The sequence below is a fragment of the Maniola hyperantus genome, chromosome 22 (genome assembly GCF_902806685.2).
Source record: "Maniola hyperantus chromosome 22, iAphHyp1.2, whole genome shotgun sequence".
Taxonomy (NCBI): Eukaryota; Metazoa; Arthropoda; class Insecta; order Lepidoptera; family Nymphalidae; genus Maniola; species Maniola hyperantus.
In genome coordinates, this window is record NC_048557.2 from 1,392,216 (window position 1) to 1,410,229 (window position 18,014).

Consider the following 18,014-nt stretch of genomic DNA (forward strand, 5'->3'; position numbering starts at 1 on the left):
TAGATAACTAGGTAGGTATGTAAAAGTAAAAATATAGATTCATTAATTTTAAAATTACAAAAATAATTTAATAGTAATATTAAATTCCAGGTTCAGGGTAGGTACAGCTATTGGCTAGCTTTTGACTAGGTCGCTTATCACTAACTTACGAAACATAGCAATCGAATTTGTATTTATATCTATCAATTGACTGCGCTCATTGTATAGTTTACACAACCGGGGCAGAGTAGCGTTGGCCCCGAAGACTGTTCTGCTGAGTGGTGGCACTAAAGGAGCTATGGCAGTGCGTGGATATCTACGCGGCACTCTAAAATTGATTTTGCTAAGTAAACTTGGACAGTCTACTTTATTTCTTAGCAATTTATATAGGAACATAAGATCTAGCAAGTCACCTCTATTTTTAAGGGTCATCATTTTAAAATATTTTACTCTATCCTTATAAGAAATAACTGTTTTGTGTATCCTTGCTGAATATGACAGATGCCACATGAATCTTTTTTGGACACGCTCTAATCTTAAATAGTGTGTAGCACAAAAAAACTTTAGGCCAGATCACTAGGGACTAATATATATTTTAAGTACAGATTCCTCCTATAATTTTAAGTATAATAAGTCTAAAGTAACCACAAAGTATAAAGTTACAGGCTATCAACAGCATGTCTTGTTTTTGCTATAGTGTACAGACAAAAACTTCCGTAGGAACTATGTATTATGTTAATTATTTTACATAATAATGACATGTGAAATGATATGATCTTGCGCGTCTAATGATTTGCATAATATGCAGGATTCAACGTGGAAATTAGTTATTATATCATCATCCACACTAATATTATAAATGCGAAAGTGTCTGTCTGTCTGTCTGCTAGATTTCACAGCCCATCCATTTTTTATTTTTTTATTCAGATACAAGTTAGCCCTTGACTGCAATCTCACCTGGTGGTAAGTGATGATGCAGTCTAAGATGAAAGCGGACTAACCTGGAAGGGATATGGAAGTTTTAAAAAAAATGAAACTCACACCTCTTTGGTTTCTACACGGCATATTGCACCGGAAAGCCAAATAGCTTGGCGGCACGGTTTTGCCCGTATTGTGGTAACTAGCCACGACCGAAGCCTCCCACCAGACCAGACCAGAAATTTAGAAATTATGTATAAATTTCCAAACCCCTGCCGGGAATCAAATCCAGGCATTTAAATGATTTTGATGAAATTTTGTATAGAGATGGCCTGCGTCCCCAGGACAGGCTACTTTTGTCCCGGAAAATTTAAGAGTTCTAATCCACGTGGACAAAGTACAGGCATAAACTATTGTGGTGCAGAGAGACGATGTGGTAGAAATAATATATTATATTGACATTTGAGGGTAGTGAATGAGTTTTTATGCAAAAATTTCCCTCAAGGCCTAGGTCAATGAACCGTCGCGTCGGCAGTAGGTAAATTTATACATCGATGGTAAAATAAGCATTATGGGATTTGATCTTGTTTTTATGCAAATCTCTGTCTGATCTCCAGTGTCATTGATAACTTGATCTATACTAATATTATAAAGAGGTAAAGTTTGTAAATTTGTTTGTAGGTGGTAATCTCTGGAACTACTGAACTGATTTTGAAAATTCTCTCACCAGTAGCAACAGTAAGCTACATTATTTCTGAGTAACACAGGCTATAATTTATTTAAAAAAAAATAGAGATCCCTGCCAACATTGTAATAAGCTACCCGTGCGAAGGCGGGGCAGGTCGCTAGTAATTTATAAAAAAACTAGATGATGCCGGCGACTTCATCCGCGTGGATTTAGGTTTTTAAAAATCCTGTGGGAACTCTTCAATTTTCCGGGATAAAAAGTAGCCTATGTCCTTCCCCGGAATGCAAGCTATCTTTGTACCAAATTGCGTCAAAATCGGTAGAACGGTTGAGCCGTGAAAAGCTAGCAGACAGACAGACACACTTTTGCATTTATAATATTTTGCATTTATAGTATGGATAACAGTTATCATATCAATAGAGGTATTATGTATAAAATCGATTGAGTAAAAAAGTCATGTATGGCTCGCATGCCCTTTATTAAATCATAGAAGGTCTTTATCAATACATAAAGGGCAGCAAAAATTTCTATTAATCATTGCTGTGACCTCGGAAAACTGATAACGCCTTGGATATACCTAAACGTACATAGAGCAATTAATATTGACAATTAAGGGGGCTCAGGACGGTGCTTTCTTCATACAAACGTAGGAGGGTAATTACTACATTACTTGATACTGTACGCTCAAAACTAAGTATTATATCGATTAATCTCGTCATTATCTAGGTTTATTGATATATGAAACATTGAAAAAAATATTGATTTTTTTCAATGTTTCATAAGTTTTTAAGTTACGAGGCTCAAAAGATTCCTATTTTAACACTAAATTTATGACAACTTTAGGCGTAATTAAATAAGATTAGGGGTATGAAAATACTAAAGAAATTTAACATTAGACATAGTTTATTTATTAATTAGTTGAAATAACTATACTTTGCAAACACAAACTTAGTAGTTTTTTCTCAAAAATACTTTTCCTAAACCCTTGATTTCGGTGAAAATCATCGTGCCTCTCACCTTTCTCATACAATGTCAAGTGAAAAGCAAACAGGTTCGGTCGGGCGTACTGCGTCACCTTAAAGTGCAATATGTGATAACTCTATAGTGCGCACCTACGTATGTTGTGATAGTATGTGATGAATGTATTAGAAACGTGACTTTACTGTGATTTTGTTCATTTATAAATCTTAGTCATGTCGAAAATCGCTTTTTTGGAGTGGGGATGACGGCGATCAAGTGTTCGCACTGTGAATCATGTGATGTAAAGATGGGCGTTATTGGCTATTTACGGCAACGGTTAATCAATAGTTACTTAGTTTCAATACCAATATTGTTAACCGTTGCCGAATATCGGTATCAGAGTTGTGTTTCAACTAATTTAATATGCGCAACGCGCAGCGGTTTCCGTAGTAGTAACTAAGCTAGCTGCCGTATCAATACCGTCTGTATAGCTAGCGCGCGCATATTCACTAAAATAAAACCAATTTTACTTTCATGAATATCGTGAAGTAATCACAACCTTAAGTTCATAGCAGTAAAGTTTATTTTGATCATTGACATAGGTCAAACTATAGTGGACGCCTGCACGAATAGTTTGCCACAGTCCAGTTAACCAAAAACATTTCATAAAGATTGATAAACCAAAGAGGACCTTATCTCTATTACTCTAAGGCTAACTGTATTTAGAATGATAGATAAAAGTGTAATGGACAAGTACTTGTACAGTTAAGCCTTAGCGTAATAGAGATAAGGTCGGCTTTGGTTTACCAAGTTCTTAGTTACTAAGCCGGTAGCCAATAACCGCTCCTTCTCAGCTTTCAGTGAAAGAAAGAAAGAGAAGGCATAATTATTGCGTTTCTAGTTACCCAAAAACCAAACAATGCATTGTTGGTTGCCAGTTGGCAGTGTTGCGTTGTCAGGTGGTTCGTCATAGATGATAACTGAAAACCGTTGCTAGCTACGACAATAACGCTATGGTACGCTATAGGCACGGCAGCGGTTTTCAGTTAAGTTAAGCTATAGCGGACACATGTCTAATGTGATGTTCATCGCCCTATTTGCTACGCAGAACTCTTAATAAATATTGTATGCAACCGCACGCATATTTGTATTTTGTATTTATTTGAAACGCATTGTCTTTTTTTATTCGTGTACCAAAAATTGTAACAATAAGCAGAAAAAAAGATAAAAAGTGCACTGCGAAGCCCTTATCTCTAAACGAGGTATTTAACAAGTCATTTTTATATCGACTGTGAACTGGCAACATATCTTATTCCAACTTTTTGACGATTTTACTTTACAATATTTAGTAATATTTTGACGTCAGCCGAAATAAAAATATACCATCAGCTCGAAACTTCAGTCTAGTGCTGACGTCACTAAAATCGCGGCCACGCGCATTAGCAATTTGCGGGACTAGTAAAATTGAGATAGTACCCCGTTGACAGTTTAGGCAGGCGATATGACACATAATTTTGCAGGAAAAATCACACGGTTAAATACAGAGCGCGGCATGGATTTAGGTACACTTAATAGTGAGGTCAACCTAGGTCCTGAGGTCCAACCTGAGGTCTTCCTAGAAAACAGTCTCGGTTAAATTGTGGCCTAGCCCCAGCTGAAGGTTCTCTTACCACTCGAACTGCTATTAGACCAGATACCTGACAAATCGTGACAAGATCTAGTAACCAACTAAAAATCGATTTGTCGTACATTTTATTTACGTCTGTTGTTAATGTTCTCTGATCTGATCTGTAAGGAAACGCCATTAAATCTATTTATATCCGTACCTTTATAAGTGCAACTAGATCAATACAACTTCCTTTCCGTTGCTTACCAACTAGGAAACAAACACTAACAAGATCTGTGTCGAGGAAGTGAATGTTCACGCATTATTAAAATGAAGCTGTTAAGTTACTGTTAATTGACTAACTCACGGACAAAATACAGGGATGAAGGGACAAAATACAGAGAACCTTAGAAACCTTTCTTGTACCTTCATTGATATCACGAAGGTCAACGGTTCAACTGTTTTCCGATAGGTACACGAAAGACAAACCAAAAATTGTAATAGGCTCGCCACTCCTACGCTTCGCCTCAGAAAAATCGAAAGTCATTTGTGGGAATAGGTAAATGTAATCTGTACCCATAGGTATTATAAATGGGAAAGTGTGTTTGTTTGTTAGTTTATTTGTTTGTTAGTTTCTCCTTCAATCACGTCGCAATGGAGCAACGGATTGACGTGATTTTTTATATATTTAAAGACCCAGAGAGTGACATAGGCTATTTTTTATCTCGGGATATCAAATAGTTCCCACGGGATTTTTAAAAACCTAAATCCACGCGTACGAAGTCGCAGGCATCTGCTAGTGATTTTAGATAAAACGCCACAGTCAATTCAATACTTGACTTTAAATAAGTTCAAAAAATCTACTAATAAAAATAACGAAAATTCACGAAAAAAATTCCACACACTCGATAAAATAACTATCAGTTTTCATTCGGTTAAGATATCGGTACAAACTCGTTTGTTGATTTATCAAGTAGGTAGGTATCTATGTCTGAAAGTGATAAAACCGTCTGAGATAATTTAATAACTTGGGACAGCTACATAATCTGATCTGAAATACCTTATTCTGTAAATATTAGACTATAAAAAATAAAGATAAATAGCGACAAAGATTTGGTACTAATGTGTGAAAAATTAGATTCTGAAAAGCATTCCCCGAAAGCTTCGATCGGAAATTAACTACCACGAGAGGTCGTGTATACCTACGACAAATGGCTTTGGATACTTTCGCCGAGTGTTGGGCTAACGTATCCAAGGGGCTTTATATGGGTAACAACTACACAGTACACATGGAAGGACTAAATTGCATGCACATATGCGAGCCTCGCCAATAAACGCTGTTCAAGAATTGCCTCTTTTGTCGTTTATATGAAAACGCATAAAACGCGACTAGTCGCGAACACAAATCGCACACGTCAAATACCTATTACGTCAAGTTTGCAGAATTTATTAGACGAACACATTGGCTCAATGTATGAAAGGTTCTTTATATTCATGTCAAAACGGTGTTAGACACTTTTTTCGTCTTAATCGCTAAGTTAAGACGTCGGCCTCCTAGTTGGGGGTTCCGAATTCGATCCTGGGTACGCACTTCTAACTTTTCGGAGTTATGTGCGTTTTAAGCAATTAAAATACATCGTGAGGAAACCTGCTTGCCTTGATATCATTAATCAAAGGTGTGCCTTCACACAACTTTGATCAATGATAATATCAAAGGTGTATAAAGTCCAAACTGCACTTGGCTTGCGTGGTGGACTATGTCCAAACCCTTCGCATTCTGAGAGCAGATCCGTGCTCAGAAGGAGCCAGCAATAGGTAGATTGTGATGATGATGAAGACTAATAGTATTCTTGTTTCCAGGAGGGTAGCGGCGGCGCGGTTCAGTGCGCGGCGCACGCGCAACATGCTCTCCAGCATTAAAGGCTTCTGGAAGGCGTGCCGATATGGAGATCTCTACATGGTAAATAACTTCTTGCAAAAAATTCAAATCGTCTAATAGGCATACTTTGATATGAATTTGAGTGTAGCCTTTACTTAGCAGTTACAGTTAACGAAGTTGATTACTATAATATAACCCAATTTTTTTTTTAAATACTTTCGTAAGTTAGAAGCATATATTATGCGATTTTCTAATCAAAAATTGTGAAATTATTATCAGCGAGCCCATGGAGCTGAGAATCAGCTTAGCTTTATCTGTGAGCGAGCCGCTAAAAATACGGAAGACACCCACTTCCCCCTACTTCACGTCAGTCCACTCTGCAGGTTGGCGTCGCGCCTAACATAACACTATAAAGGCAAAGTATAGATATACCTAAATACGAAAACACAGCTAGAAACATTAAAACTAAACTGTAACTTACGAACAGTAAACTAGCAGGCTATCAATCACCTACTGTTTCAAATCCGTGGGAATGTCACAAATTCTTTCTTATTCTTTGTCTGCACTATAAAGAAATCTTTTTTCAAAATTTCAGCTTTTTATAAGTCCAAGGTTTTGGGCTGGGCGACGATGAGTCAGTCAGTGAGGTGGGACTTTTTATCCATACTATCCATACTAATATTATAAATGAGAAAATGTGTCTGCTGTTTTACGGTAGTTTAACCGATTTTGATGAAATTTGGTACAAAGTTAGCTTACATCCCGAAGAAGGACATAGGCTACTATTTATCCCGGAAAATTAAAGAGTTCCCACGGAAAAAAGCTAAATCCACGTGGACGAAATCGCGGGCATCATCTAATTTAACGCAACATTTTGTCTTTCTCTATATCGTTGGTCTGGACACACTTTTTAATGGAATGCTATAACAATAAAAAATTGGTCTTACGCTCATTAATTACTGGACCTGCCATAGGAAAAAAAACAAAATTAGAAATACGATATAAGTATACCTAGCTACAACATTTAAGTGCGTATAAGCACGTACATTAATTTCTAAGTAGTGTGTAATATCAAGCAAATTGTAATAATATGCAGGTAGGCAGCCGTATATAGGAAAAATATACAATAGGCTACTTGACAATTTTTTTAAGTTGGTCTTAAATGGTTAATATTTGTCCTATTATATCAAAAAAATTAACACTATATTTTTTTGCGCCCTAAAAACCGTAAAACTTTAATTTAAAAAAATATTTTTCTTAGACAGGTGAAAACACTGTCGGCCATGTTTGGACGATAGATTATCTGTGCTCTCACGTCATGCATTTGTAAACAACAGTATAAAATATTAACCATTTAAGACCAACTTAAAAAAATTGTCAAGTAGCCTATTACTAGCCGATGCCCGAGCTTCGTCCACGTGGAATTGGGTTTTTTTTTAAACCCGTGGGAACTCTTTGATTTTCCGGGATCAAAAGTAGCCTGTGTCACTCTCCAGGTCTTTATCTATACCCATGCCAAAAATCACGTCAATCCGATGCACTGTTGTGACGTGATTGAAGGACAAACCAACAAACCAACAAACAGACACACTTTCGCATTTATAATAAGGGCAGGTACTGATGTCAATCGTTTAAAAAAAGATTAAGAATTGTTAAACTCGTCATATATGTCACATGTTCACATCGGTCCTAACCTCAGCTATTAGATAATGTCCGAACTCCGTAACATCCCCAATGTTACGGAGTACGGATATTGTGTAACACCTTGTATATCTCCGTTTTTAGGGTTCCGTAGTAAACAAGGAACCCTTATAGTTTCGCCTTGTCCGTCTGTCCGTCCGTCCTCGGTTAATCTCAGAGACTATTAGTGCTAGAAATCTGTAATTTGGCATGGGTTTAAATATTAATCACGCCGACAAAGTGCTGAAATAAAATTTTGATAAATATTTTTTTTAGGGTAGCTCCCCTATATGTAAAGTGGGGATGGACTTTTTTTTCTCGTCTACCCCCTAGTGTGGGGTATCGTTGAATATGTCTTTTAAAAATACTTTGGGTGTGAGAACATCATTTTTCGATTTCTAGATCCGTTTGTAAAATATGATGTTTTAAAGTGCAAATTTTTATTAGAGTCAAGTGTCCCGCCCCCCTCTATCAGCCAAATGGTAGTATATAGGAACGTGTAAAAATTCACAGCAGTAGTATATAAAATCAATTTTATAGAAAAACTATCATGGATAAGTAGGGTTCACGGGTTAAAGGAGTTATATCTGTTTTTCGAGGATTGTGACTACGGAACCCTACACTGCGCGTGGCCCGCCACGCACTTGGCCGGTGGCTTGGCCACACAAAAATAATAGAGGTACCAAACAGTAACTCTATTATTTTTATTAACAAGATCGGTTGTCTTAAGTAAATAAATCATTTTGATAAGGAAGTCGAAGCGATTTTAAATTATTGCTTATTAAGTTACATTTAATAATTGTACTGCAGTGACTAAACTGGATATGTTAACATTAATGTGATATAATGATCATCATTAAAATGATGCAATAAAGCCATGGCGATGCGTGAGATTGAAACTTAAGTCCGGATCTGATGAAGTCTATCTGGCTCCTAGCATCTTTGATCTGTCTATTTATATTTAATATTAAATCAAAATCAAATCAAATCATAAATTTTATTGCCTTTAAGTTGCTGAGTGCTGACATAAATTATATAAGGAACACAGAAAAATATTAATAATATACAGATAAGTAGACCTAGGCCCAGGTCTAGGACTAGGACTAGGCCTGAATTGTTAGTAATCACTTGACTAACAAGTAATAATATTAAATATCTATTTACCATTAATGTTCCTATGCACCGTTATTAGTTTTTGGCATCGGCAGTTCCTCTCGTGCTGCAAATGTTCATGGGCGGCGGTAATCACTCAACATCAGGTGACCCGCCTGCTCGTTTGCTCGCTATCTCTATTAAAAAATAAAATATTAAAAAAAACAATTTTAACGACAGGAATTTTACTTTTTTACAATTTACAATTTTACTTCCGGTGCATAAACAAGAGATCGAGAACATGTATAACAGTAGAAAAATATTGTGATCCTTGAACAAATGTAAAGACACTTTCAGATCATTTGGTATAATCCATCATTATTTTTACCGATCTCTCAAGCAAACTTCTATAATATTTATAGGCACAATTTGTAAAACAAGTTGAAACAGTGTAATTTCACAAAATTATGGACTAAATTATGGACAAACATACTCCTATTAGCGTAGGTGTCTTTGGAAAAAATATTTTGTAATGCTATTTCAATATTGTGTGAAGCAAAACACATACTTCACGTTGTTTTAATGCTAAAACGCAAGTCGCAGCGATTATTATGAGCATGTCTGAAGAGACATACTGTATGGTCATGAGCAAAGCGATCGGTTCGGTCTTGAACTTGAACGAGCGAGGCTGTGAACTGACCATTCACAATAACCTATCATTAGAATTCATTACATACAGACGCGAATGACCGAGCAGTACGACCTTAACTTTTTGAAGGGTCATCTACATTATCTCCAGAGAAAAAAGGAACCTTTATAGGATCACTTCGTTATCTGTCTGTATGTCTGTCTGTCATACCTGTCAAGACTCGGGAAAAAAACCTATAGAGTATTTCCCACAGACCTAGAATCATGAAAGGCTGGTAGCACTGTCTTATGGTACAAGTAAAGGGAAACATCCGAAAACCGTAATTTCGTGGTTAAATCACAAAAAAGTAAAAAGTGTTATTTTTTGTACGACGACGGTAGGTACGGAATCCTTGAAAATTCAATCGCTAAGGGCTAAAACAGTTTGAAATTTGTGTAGTTCATGCGGACGAAGTCGCGGTAATAAGCTAGTTAAAAATATAAAAGTTAAAAATAAAAAGGTACCTACATAAAAGATCGCCTCTAAATTAGGTACAGTTGTTACAGTTCTTGCAATTCACGAAGGCGAGTGGACTTTACTTGTGGTTTCGTCGTATACGCGTGCATTGCGTAAGTGTGCGTGCATGATGGACCAATGAGTCGCGAGCAAGCGTTCGCAAACGCACACATTCAGTGTACCTCATTTATACCGATACGACTTAAACACAAGCATGAGCCGCCACTCACATCTCACCTTCGTAAGAACTGTAACTCATTAGAGATGTGCGACTGAACTTGAACTTGAACTGATGACGAACGACAATGACAATGACAGACCGGTCGAATCATTAGCTATTTATTAGGACCGGATGAATGTAAGTTTTTGTACAAGTTCACAAAAATTATCATGTCATTTGCAAATTCACTGTTTTTGGCTTGTTTAAAATCGAATTGTTAAGCTTGTTATAAATAAATGAACATAACAGCAAAAAATAATCTCTAAAATAATTTTTAAATTCACTGTTTTTAGGTCGTTTAGAATCGAATTGTTAAGCTTGTTATAAGCGAACATAATAGCAAAAAATAATCTCTTAGATTATTTTTTGGTATTATATTCTCTTATAGGAATTAATAGGATCCAGTTGCATTATAAGCGGTTAATGTTAAGTTACAGTTAAACTATGCCCACTAACAAAAGCAAAGTGATCTGGTTGAAGATGAAAGGTAAAATTTTGGTTCAAAGTTAATAAATCCTGAATTGTGCAATCCATGATTTGAAGCTTATTTCGTAAACATTAATATTTGTAAAGCAGTAAACATTTTATTTCGCAAAATGATCTGATTTGCCCTTTTGGCTAATTTTCGCAGTTTTCCGGATTCTTTTACCGTTTTATCTCACAAAATTCGTCGTTCCTGCGATGCCTAGGGCATCCGACAGTTCTTTTTCCTGTTCCTTTTGATAGTTATAATTATTTCTAACTAGATGATGCCCGCGACTTCGTCCGCGTGGATTTAGGTTTGTTTTTAACAATCCCGTGGGAACTCTTTTTTGATTTTTCGGAATAAAAAGTAGCCTATGTCACTCTGCAGATCTTTAACTATACCTACGCAAAAAATCACGTCAATCGGTTGCTCCGTTGTGACGTGATTGAAGGACAAACCAACAAACAAACACACTTTCGCATCTATAATATGGGTACTGATAGCAATTAATTACTGTCGCAATATAAGTTGCGTAATAATCGTTTCGAGTCAAACAAAATTATAATAATCTTGTCTCAGTGGTTAGTTGAAATGATAAGGAAGGAATACCGAGGTACCTAGTACTTACTAGTAATTAGCTAACATGAAAGGCATAAACACAAGGCATGCATTTTTCCGCTCGGCGGCTCGTTGTAATACAATAATGAAGTGACATTGACAGTTTTCATCGTCTCGTGTGTTCCGTTCAAGTTCAAGACCATGTTGTTAAGAGATTATTACTCATCATCATGATCAACCCATAGCTGGCTCACTAACAGAGCACGGGTATGAGAAGGGTTTGGCCATAGTCCACTTTAATTACATTTACGTCAGTAAATATTATGTCATACTCATTATCGACATAACCAATTGTTGTAATAAGGAAACCTAGTAATAGGCTTCTTGAACTCTTATTAAAATAATTGGGCATTAATACCAATAATAAAATAGAATATATATTTTCCACTATGCTGTGATAGCTTAGTGGTTAGGACGTCCACCTTCCTAATCGTAGGTCGGGGGTTCGATCCCGGGCACGCACTCTAACTTTTCGGAGTGCGTTTTAAGTAATTAAATATCACTTGCATTAACGGTGAAGGAAAACATCGTGAGGAAACCTGCAGCCTGAGAGCTCTCCATAATGTTCTCGAAGGTGTGTAAAGTCTGCCAATCCGCACTTGGCCAGCGTGGTAGACTATGGCCAAACCCCTTCTCACTCTGAGGGTTCGTGCTCTGTAGTGAGTTGGCAATGGGTTGATCATGATGATTATAGGTAATTATGTCACTAATAATATCTATGTCTATTAAATATAATCATTTAATAGACATAGATATTATTAATTATAACATTAATGTGTTTGTCAGCTGGTTGTTATCTAATCTAAGCGTTGCATGTTTACATAGATACGAGAAAATAGTGACAATCGTCAGGTTCGCTCTGAATAGAACACTAAGTTTTAGGGTTCCGTACCTTTTTTTTAACGCTGGGAAAAGTGTTAATAAAAACTGGGATAGTTTACGCATCCCCCCCCCTCCTGGAAGTCAGCCAGCTAACCAGCCAGCCAACCAACTGGAGGGAAGGTATGTGGAACTTGCCGGCCGAGAGGCGACCGGAATCTAAATATATAAAAGGAAAAGGTGACTGACTGACTGATCTATCAACGCACAGCTCTAACTACTGGACGAATCGGGCTGAAGTTTGGCATGCAGATAGCTATTATGACGTAGGCATCTGCTAAGAAAGGATTTTTGAAAATTCAACCCCTAAGGAGGTGAAATAGGGGTTTAAAATGTATGTAGTCCACGCGGACAAAGTCGCGAGAATAAGCTAGTATCCACTAAAACCCAGCGGCGCTCCTGCGCGTCTGGGTTTTAGTGGATTCACAGGAACACCCAAGCAGTCACCGCAACCTAGCCAGCGGACCCTCCACCGGGGACCTACTCACGAGGTCCCCACACCGCACGTCGTGTGTGCGCCTCCCGACCCGGGGACCCAACGGGCGATAACTGCAGACCCCGCCGCACGTCACCCGCGTCCCATACTCCGCTTCGTCCACTGTGCCCTCTGCTAGTCAGATGGACACGCAGGAATTTCCCCCCCTGCCAGGTCATTAGCCGTAGCCAACAATATCCCCGATGAGAGATTATTATTTGCCATGTTACCCAGCCCACCCGAAGCCTACTAAGCCTCCACTGTCCATCTGTCCGTCCATCCGAACAAGATAAAAGATTTCGCAAGTATTATACAACATTATGCAAGACTGTTCTACTAACTACGTACATCCAACTTGGTTATTACTTCTACTACAGTAAAATACTATTATATAACAACAATTATACTTTACTTCGACTAGGACGGAAAACGTGTCTTCACTTTTAAAGTACCTACACCGACATAATTAATTACTAGGTATGTGAACTCAGATAAAAAACAAGAGCAAAAACGTGTGCATTACATAAATACGACTCGAAAAATGAAAACAAATCTTTTTTATGCAATAGTCTTCATCCACGTGATTCTCCTACAGGAAAAAATGTACACGAAGTCATCCATACTAATATTATAAGTGCGAAAGTGTGTCTGTCTGCTAGCTTTTCACGGCCCAACAGTTTAAATTTGGTAAAGAGTTAGCTTACATCCCGGGGAAGGACATGGGCTACTTTTTATCTCGGAAAATTAAAGAGTTCCCAAGGGATTTTTTAAAACCTAAACCCACGCGGACGAAGTCGCGGGCATCATCTAGTAGAAAATGTATGATTTAGGTGATAGTTTTCTATCATTAGACATTTTGCAGGATACTTAAAAATAAATAAAAATCTGTTATAGAACGCACAGGTCAAGACCATTCATATGATACCCCACTTGATATAGTCATCTTACTTAAAAAATTGAAAATACTAATTATTAGTTCATGACCACAATTTAATTTTTTTTGTGTGATGTAACCACAAATTCACGGTTTTCAAATTTTCTCCGAATGTCAGATATAAGATCTAGATATAAATTTCATGATTCTAGGTCAACGGGAAGTACCCTGTAGGTTTCTTGACAGACCGACAGACAGACAGACAGACAACAAAGTGATCCTATAAGGGTTCCCTTTTTCCTTTTGAGGTACGGAACCCTAAAAAATCACGTCGATTCATTGCTCCGTTGCAGGGTGTGTGAAGGATAATCTAACAAACGTAATACTTGCGAATTTATAACATTAAGTATTAACAAAATTAAATAAGGTGGATATCTGTATTTAATTTGTAATTCAGAAACGACTCGAACGATTTGTTACAAGAAATAGTTAAATCACAAACACAAATAATATGTAATTGATACAATTTTCCATTTTATCATCGTAACAATAATTAACTAATGGTATAAAAGATAATAGCAAAAAGATTAAACAATTAACTTTAAGTGTTTTAAACCAGTCTTAGAAATGACAACATTATGTACAGTGGAATAATAAATTAGTCAGTGATTATTTGATAAACAATGAATGAAACTGTGTTCGCGTTTGTTACGACGCAAAAAATGGCTGAAAAACTATGCGATACAGAAAAAACATGAACTGCAATAGTTTAACATCAGCGCAAAAAATCGTAAGTAGCTAGGTACAATTATTAAGCTAGTGATAGGTAGGTACCATGGAGGTACAAATAAACTTTGAAAGATAAAAGAAAATAAAATTTACCGACACTCAAGGAATCTGAAATATGAATATCAGGGACTTCGCTGAAAAAATAGGGTTGTGAACTTTGTTCAATAGTTTAACATCAGCGCAAAAAATCGTAAGTAGCTAGGTACAATTATTAAGCTAGTGATAGGTAGGTACCATGGAGGTACAAATAAACTTTGAAAGGCAAAAGAAAATAAAATTTACCGACACTCAAGGAATCTGAAATATGAATATCAGGGACTTCGCTGAAAAAATAGGGTTGTGAACTTTGTTCAATAGTTTAACATCAGCGCAAAAAATCGTAAGTAGCTAGGTACAATTATTAAGCTAGTGATAGGTAGGTACCATGGAGGTACAAATAAACTTTGAAAGGTAAAAGAAAATAAAATTTACCGACACTCAAGGAACCTGAAATATGAATATCAGGGACTTCGCTGAAAAAACAGGGTTGTGAAATTTTTTCGAGTGAACAAACTTGGCGTTCGAGTTAGTAACAATTTGTCAATTTTTACAGATATCCGCACCGGGTCAGTGTGGGGGCTGTGCGGGTGTGCGGGGCGTTCTCTCCCCGATTGCCATTTTTGTCGCGTACTATCATTACGTCATCGTACGTAGTCATAGGTCAAGATTTGATTAAACTTTATTGTACCTGTATACTTTTTTACTTTTCTTTTAAACAAATTTCATTGTATGTTTTTTTTTTTTTTTTTGCAATCAACAGCGATATATACAATATAATTTTACATAATAACAGACTGAAAATAAGGCCAAATAGGATTACAATTTTTTACAGATTACTTAAATAGATATTAAATATAAATTTATAACAGTACGTTTGATAATTTAAACAGGGAAAATGTAGGAAAATATATTCTGATCATCGATGATTCTGATATTTTCATTATCTACCTATCCGGTATTTAATAACTACTAAAATCAGTATCTTTTTATAAAGCGTCAAAAGCAAAACAGGTGCTTATTATGCAAGTTTCTATGAAATACTGGCATGTGACGTCACAATGATTTGACGTCCCTTTTTAGTTAAATAATAATTTAAAATGGTCATCACACTTAAAACTAACAAAGGGCGTGGATTTTACGTCTTTTGGAATAATCACTGAGAAATAATTTATTTTTGACATAGGCAAATACCGTGAGACAACTGTACCCGTAGTACAAGATTTTACGTCTCACCAAACCAAACCAAATTCGAGAGTCGAAATACTTCCGCGTTACAGTAAACTGGATCTTAAATGCCTTGTTTTAAAGCTCAAGTTTGTCTACACTTCTACAGCCAGCGCTCCAAGCGGAAACATTGCGAAATTAAAATCAGTGGCATTGAATATTTGACTTCAATTCAAGGCTGTTTAGGTCCATTTTACTGTAACGCGGAAGTATTTCGACTCTCGAATTTGGTTTCGTTTGGTGAGACGTAAAATCTTGTACTACGGGTACTGACATTACAGTATATTGTGTTGTAGTCTTCCATAGATAGTAGTCATCTGCATCCTACCTACCTTCGTCTACCAGTTTACTAAAATTTTGTTTGGAATGACAGTTCGGAAAACTCCATCCGGAATTTTAGCAGTCGGAAACACCGTTACTTCCTTCTTTCGATATCAGTCAACAAACATAAAATTGACACAAACAGAGATACCCGGCAGTCATAAGCTTCTAGAATTCAACGCAATAAAACAAGGCCAGGGTTGTAACTTGATATCCTGTCGATATATGCTCGCCAGGTGCAGTTTCATGCATACAATACAGTTTTGAATTTCAATATTAAGTATATCTAGTTCTTTAACTAATGTATAGTTTATTTGGAAATGCACGGATGACTTTACAGTGATATATCAATGCACACAAAAAACCGGTGAAGTGCGAGTCAGATTGCACAAGAAGGGTTCCGTACCATCATACAAGAAATAAAACTTTTTAGTATATTTTGTGATTCAGTTTTTATTCATGTTTGGCGGGGAGCAATTCTTATAGCACACTATAAGAATTGATTCCTGCCAAACATGATTTTAGGTCAACGGGGAATTACCCGATAAGTTTTGATTCCCTTGAGGAATCTTGACAGACACGACAGAAGACAAACAGACAGACAACGAAGTGATCCTATGAGGGTTCCTTTTTTCTCTGGAGATACGGAATCGTAAAAACTAAAAGTATGAAATAAAAACCGATTGTATTGGAGATGATTAATAAAGTCAACTAAGCTTTTAACTAAATCTACTATTAGTATCATAGTATCACACAGAAATGACAGTCGATAATTATTATTAAAGCACAGTCATGGGCCATGGCCTTACCTTACATTCACTTGTTTGTTAAAAAGTTAGAGCGTCTGGAAACGACTAATCAATTTTAAATTTTATACTTAAACGAAAAAGTTCAAGTGCTACCCAAATCCGTGGCACTGTCAGAATCCATATGCTGACAAAATCTAGTATAAGTATATGTATAAAACAAAAAGGTGACTGACTGACTGATCTATCAACGCACAGCTCAAACTACTGGACGGATCGGGCTGAAATTTGGCATGCAGATAGCTATTATGACGAAGACATTTATTATGAAAGGATTTTAAAAGTATATTCTTCTACTATTTATGGAAAACATCTGAAATAAAATATATCAAATCTATAAAGCATGTCATATTTGTTCTGCTGGGACTCAACCGCTTTATGGTATATCGGCCATCTATTTCTAGATTAATTCGATTGATTAAGAGCCGATTCTAATCGCCAAATAATATTTATCTACGAAATTTTGACGTTTTGACGTAAAATAATTTTCAAAATCAGTTCAGTAGTTACAGACAGCGGGGTCTTCTCCGTTTGACCTAGGCCAAAACGGGGGTACGGGCCTCGAGGCATGGCCTCCTTGCCCGGGTGTGGCGCGGGGAAGAACGCTTCCCCGGTAACGTCCTTTAAGCCGTTGTCGGCTAAGGCCTGCCTTCTTGGCTTAGGGCCTCGAGGTCTCGGTTTTGTGTTGGGTCCAGGGCGCCCGTACTGTAGGCTGTGGGCTCGTCGTTGTGCACAGGGGTATTATCAACGCCGGTAAAGCTTGCGTCGTCCTCATCGTCGTCCTCTTCATCAGCACGTTGCGCTGGTGTGGGTGACCGCAGAAGCTCGCGAGGTAGAGGACGCCCGTTTGGTGGTCTGGGTTGAAGCGGTGCTATCCCGTGGAGGTGTATGTACGGTCCATGGTCCGCGCGGGCGAACATTCGCCGCGCAAGTGCATGGACGTACTCCTCCACGGTGGGCGTCTTGGTATCCCGATGAATGACGTCGTTTCTGACGTACCTCGGAGCTCCAACAATCAGGCGCAGGCACTTGTTCTGTTGAACCTGTAGCCGGCGCTTCTGGTAAGCCGAACAAAGAGCGTACCACGCAGGTGCCGCATACGTCATGCGTGAGCGGACATAGGCTCCGTAGATACGGAGTTTGGTCTTCGGTGATAGTCTTGAGGTGAGGACCTGGTACAGCATCGACGTGGCCGCCTTTGCGTGGTTCACGGCGTGTTACAGTAGTTACAGAGATTAACCTGTGGCGGTTACCACAATAGAAACTAGATGGCGCTGTTCAATCGATGACGTAGTCCCGAACAAATGTACCGCCGATAGTAATCGCACTAACGGAGTTTTCTGCAATCTGGACTATA

General features: G+C 37.5%; 2 protein-coding genes across 23 annotated transcripts in view; one reads left to right on the forward strand and one right to left on the reverse strand.

The window, feature by feature from the left end:
* Positions 1-18,014, reverse strand: part of rg (A kinase anchor protein rugose) — a 530,630-nt gene that overhangs the window by 53,095 nt on the left and 459,521 nt on the right. The window lies entirely within an intron of this gene.
* LOC117992661 (facilitated trehalose transporter Tret1-2 homolog) overlaps positions 1-18,014 on the forward strand; it is a 61,627-nt gene that overhangs the window by 31,918 nt on the left and 11,695 nt on the right. For 2 of the 4 annotated variants that reach the window (XM_034980363.2, XM_034980365.2), the window contains exon 2: positions 6,012-6,111. In XM_034980363.2, the coding sequence (XP_034836254.1) occupies positions 6,012-6,111 (100 nt within the window). Of the gene's footprint in view, positions 1-6,011; positions 6,112-13,846; positions 14,273-18,014 lie in introns of those variants that run through there. The other 2 variants (XM_034980366.2, XM_034980368.2) reach the window with 2 other exon arrangements.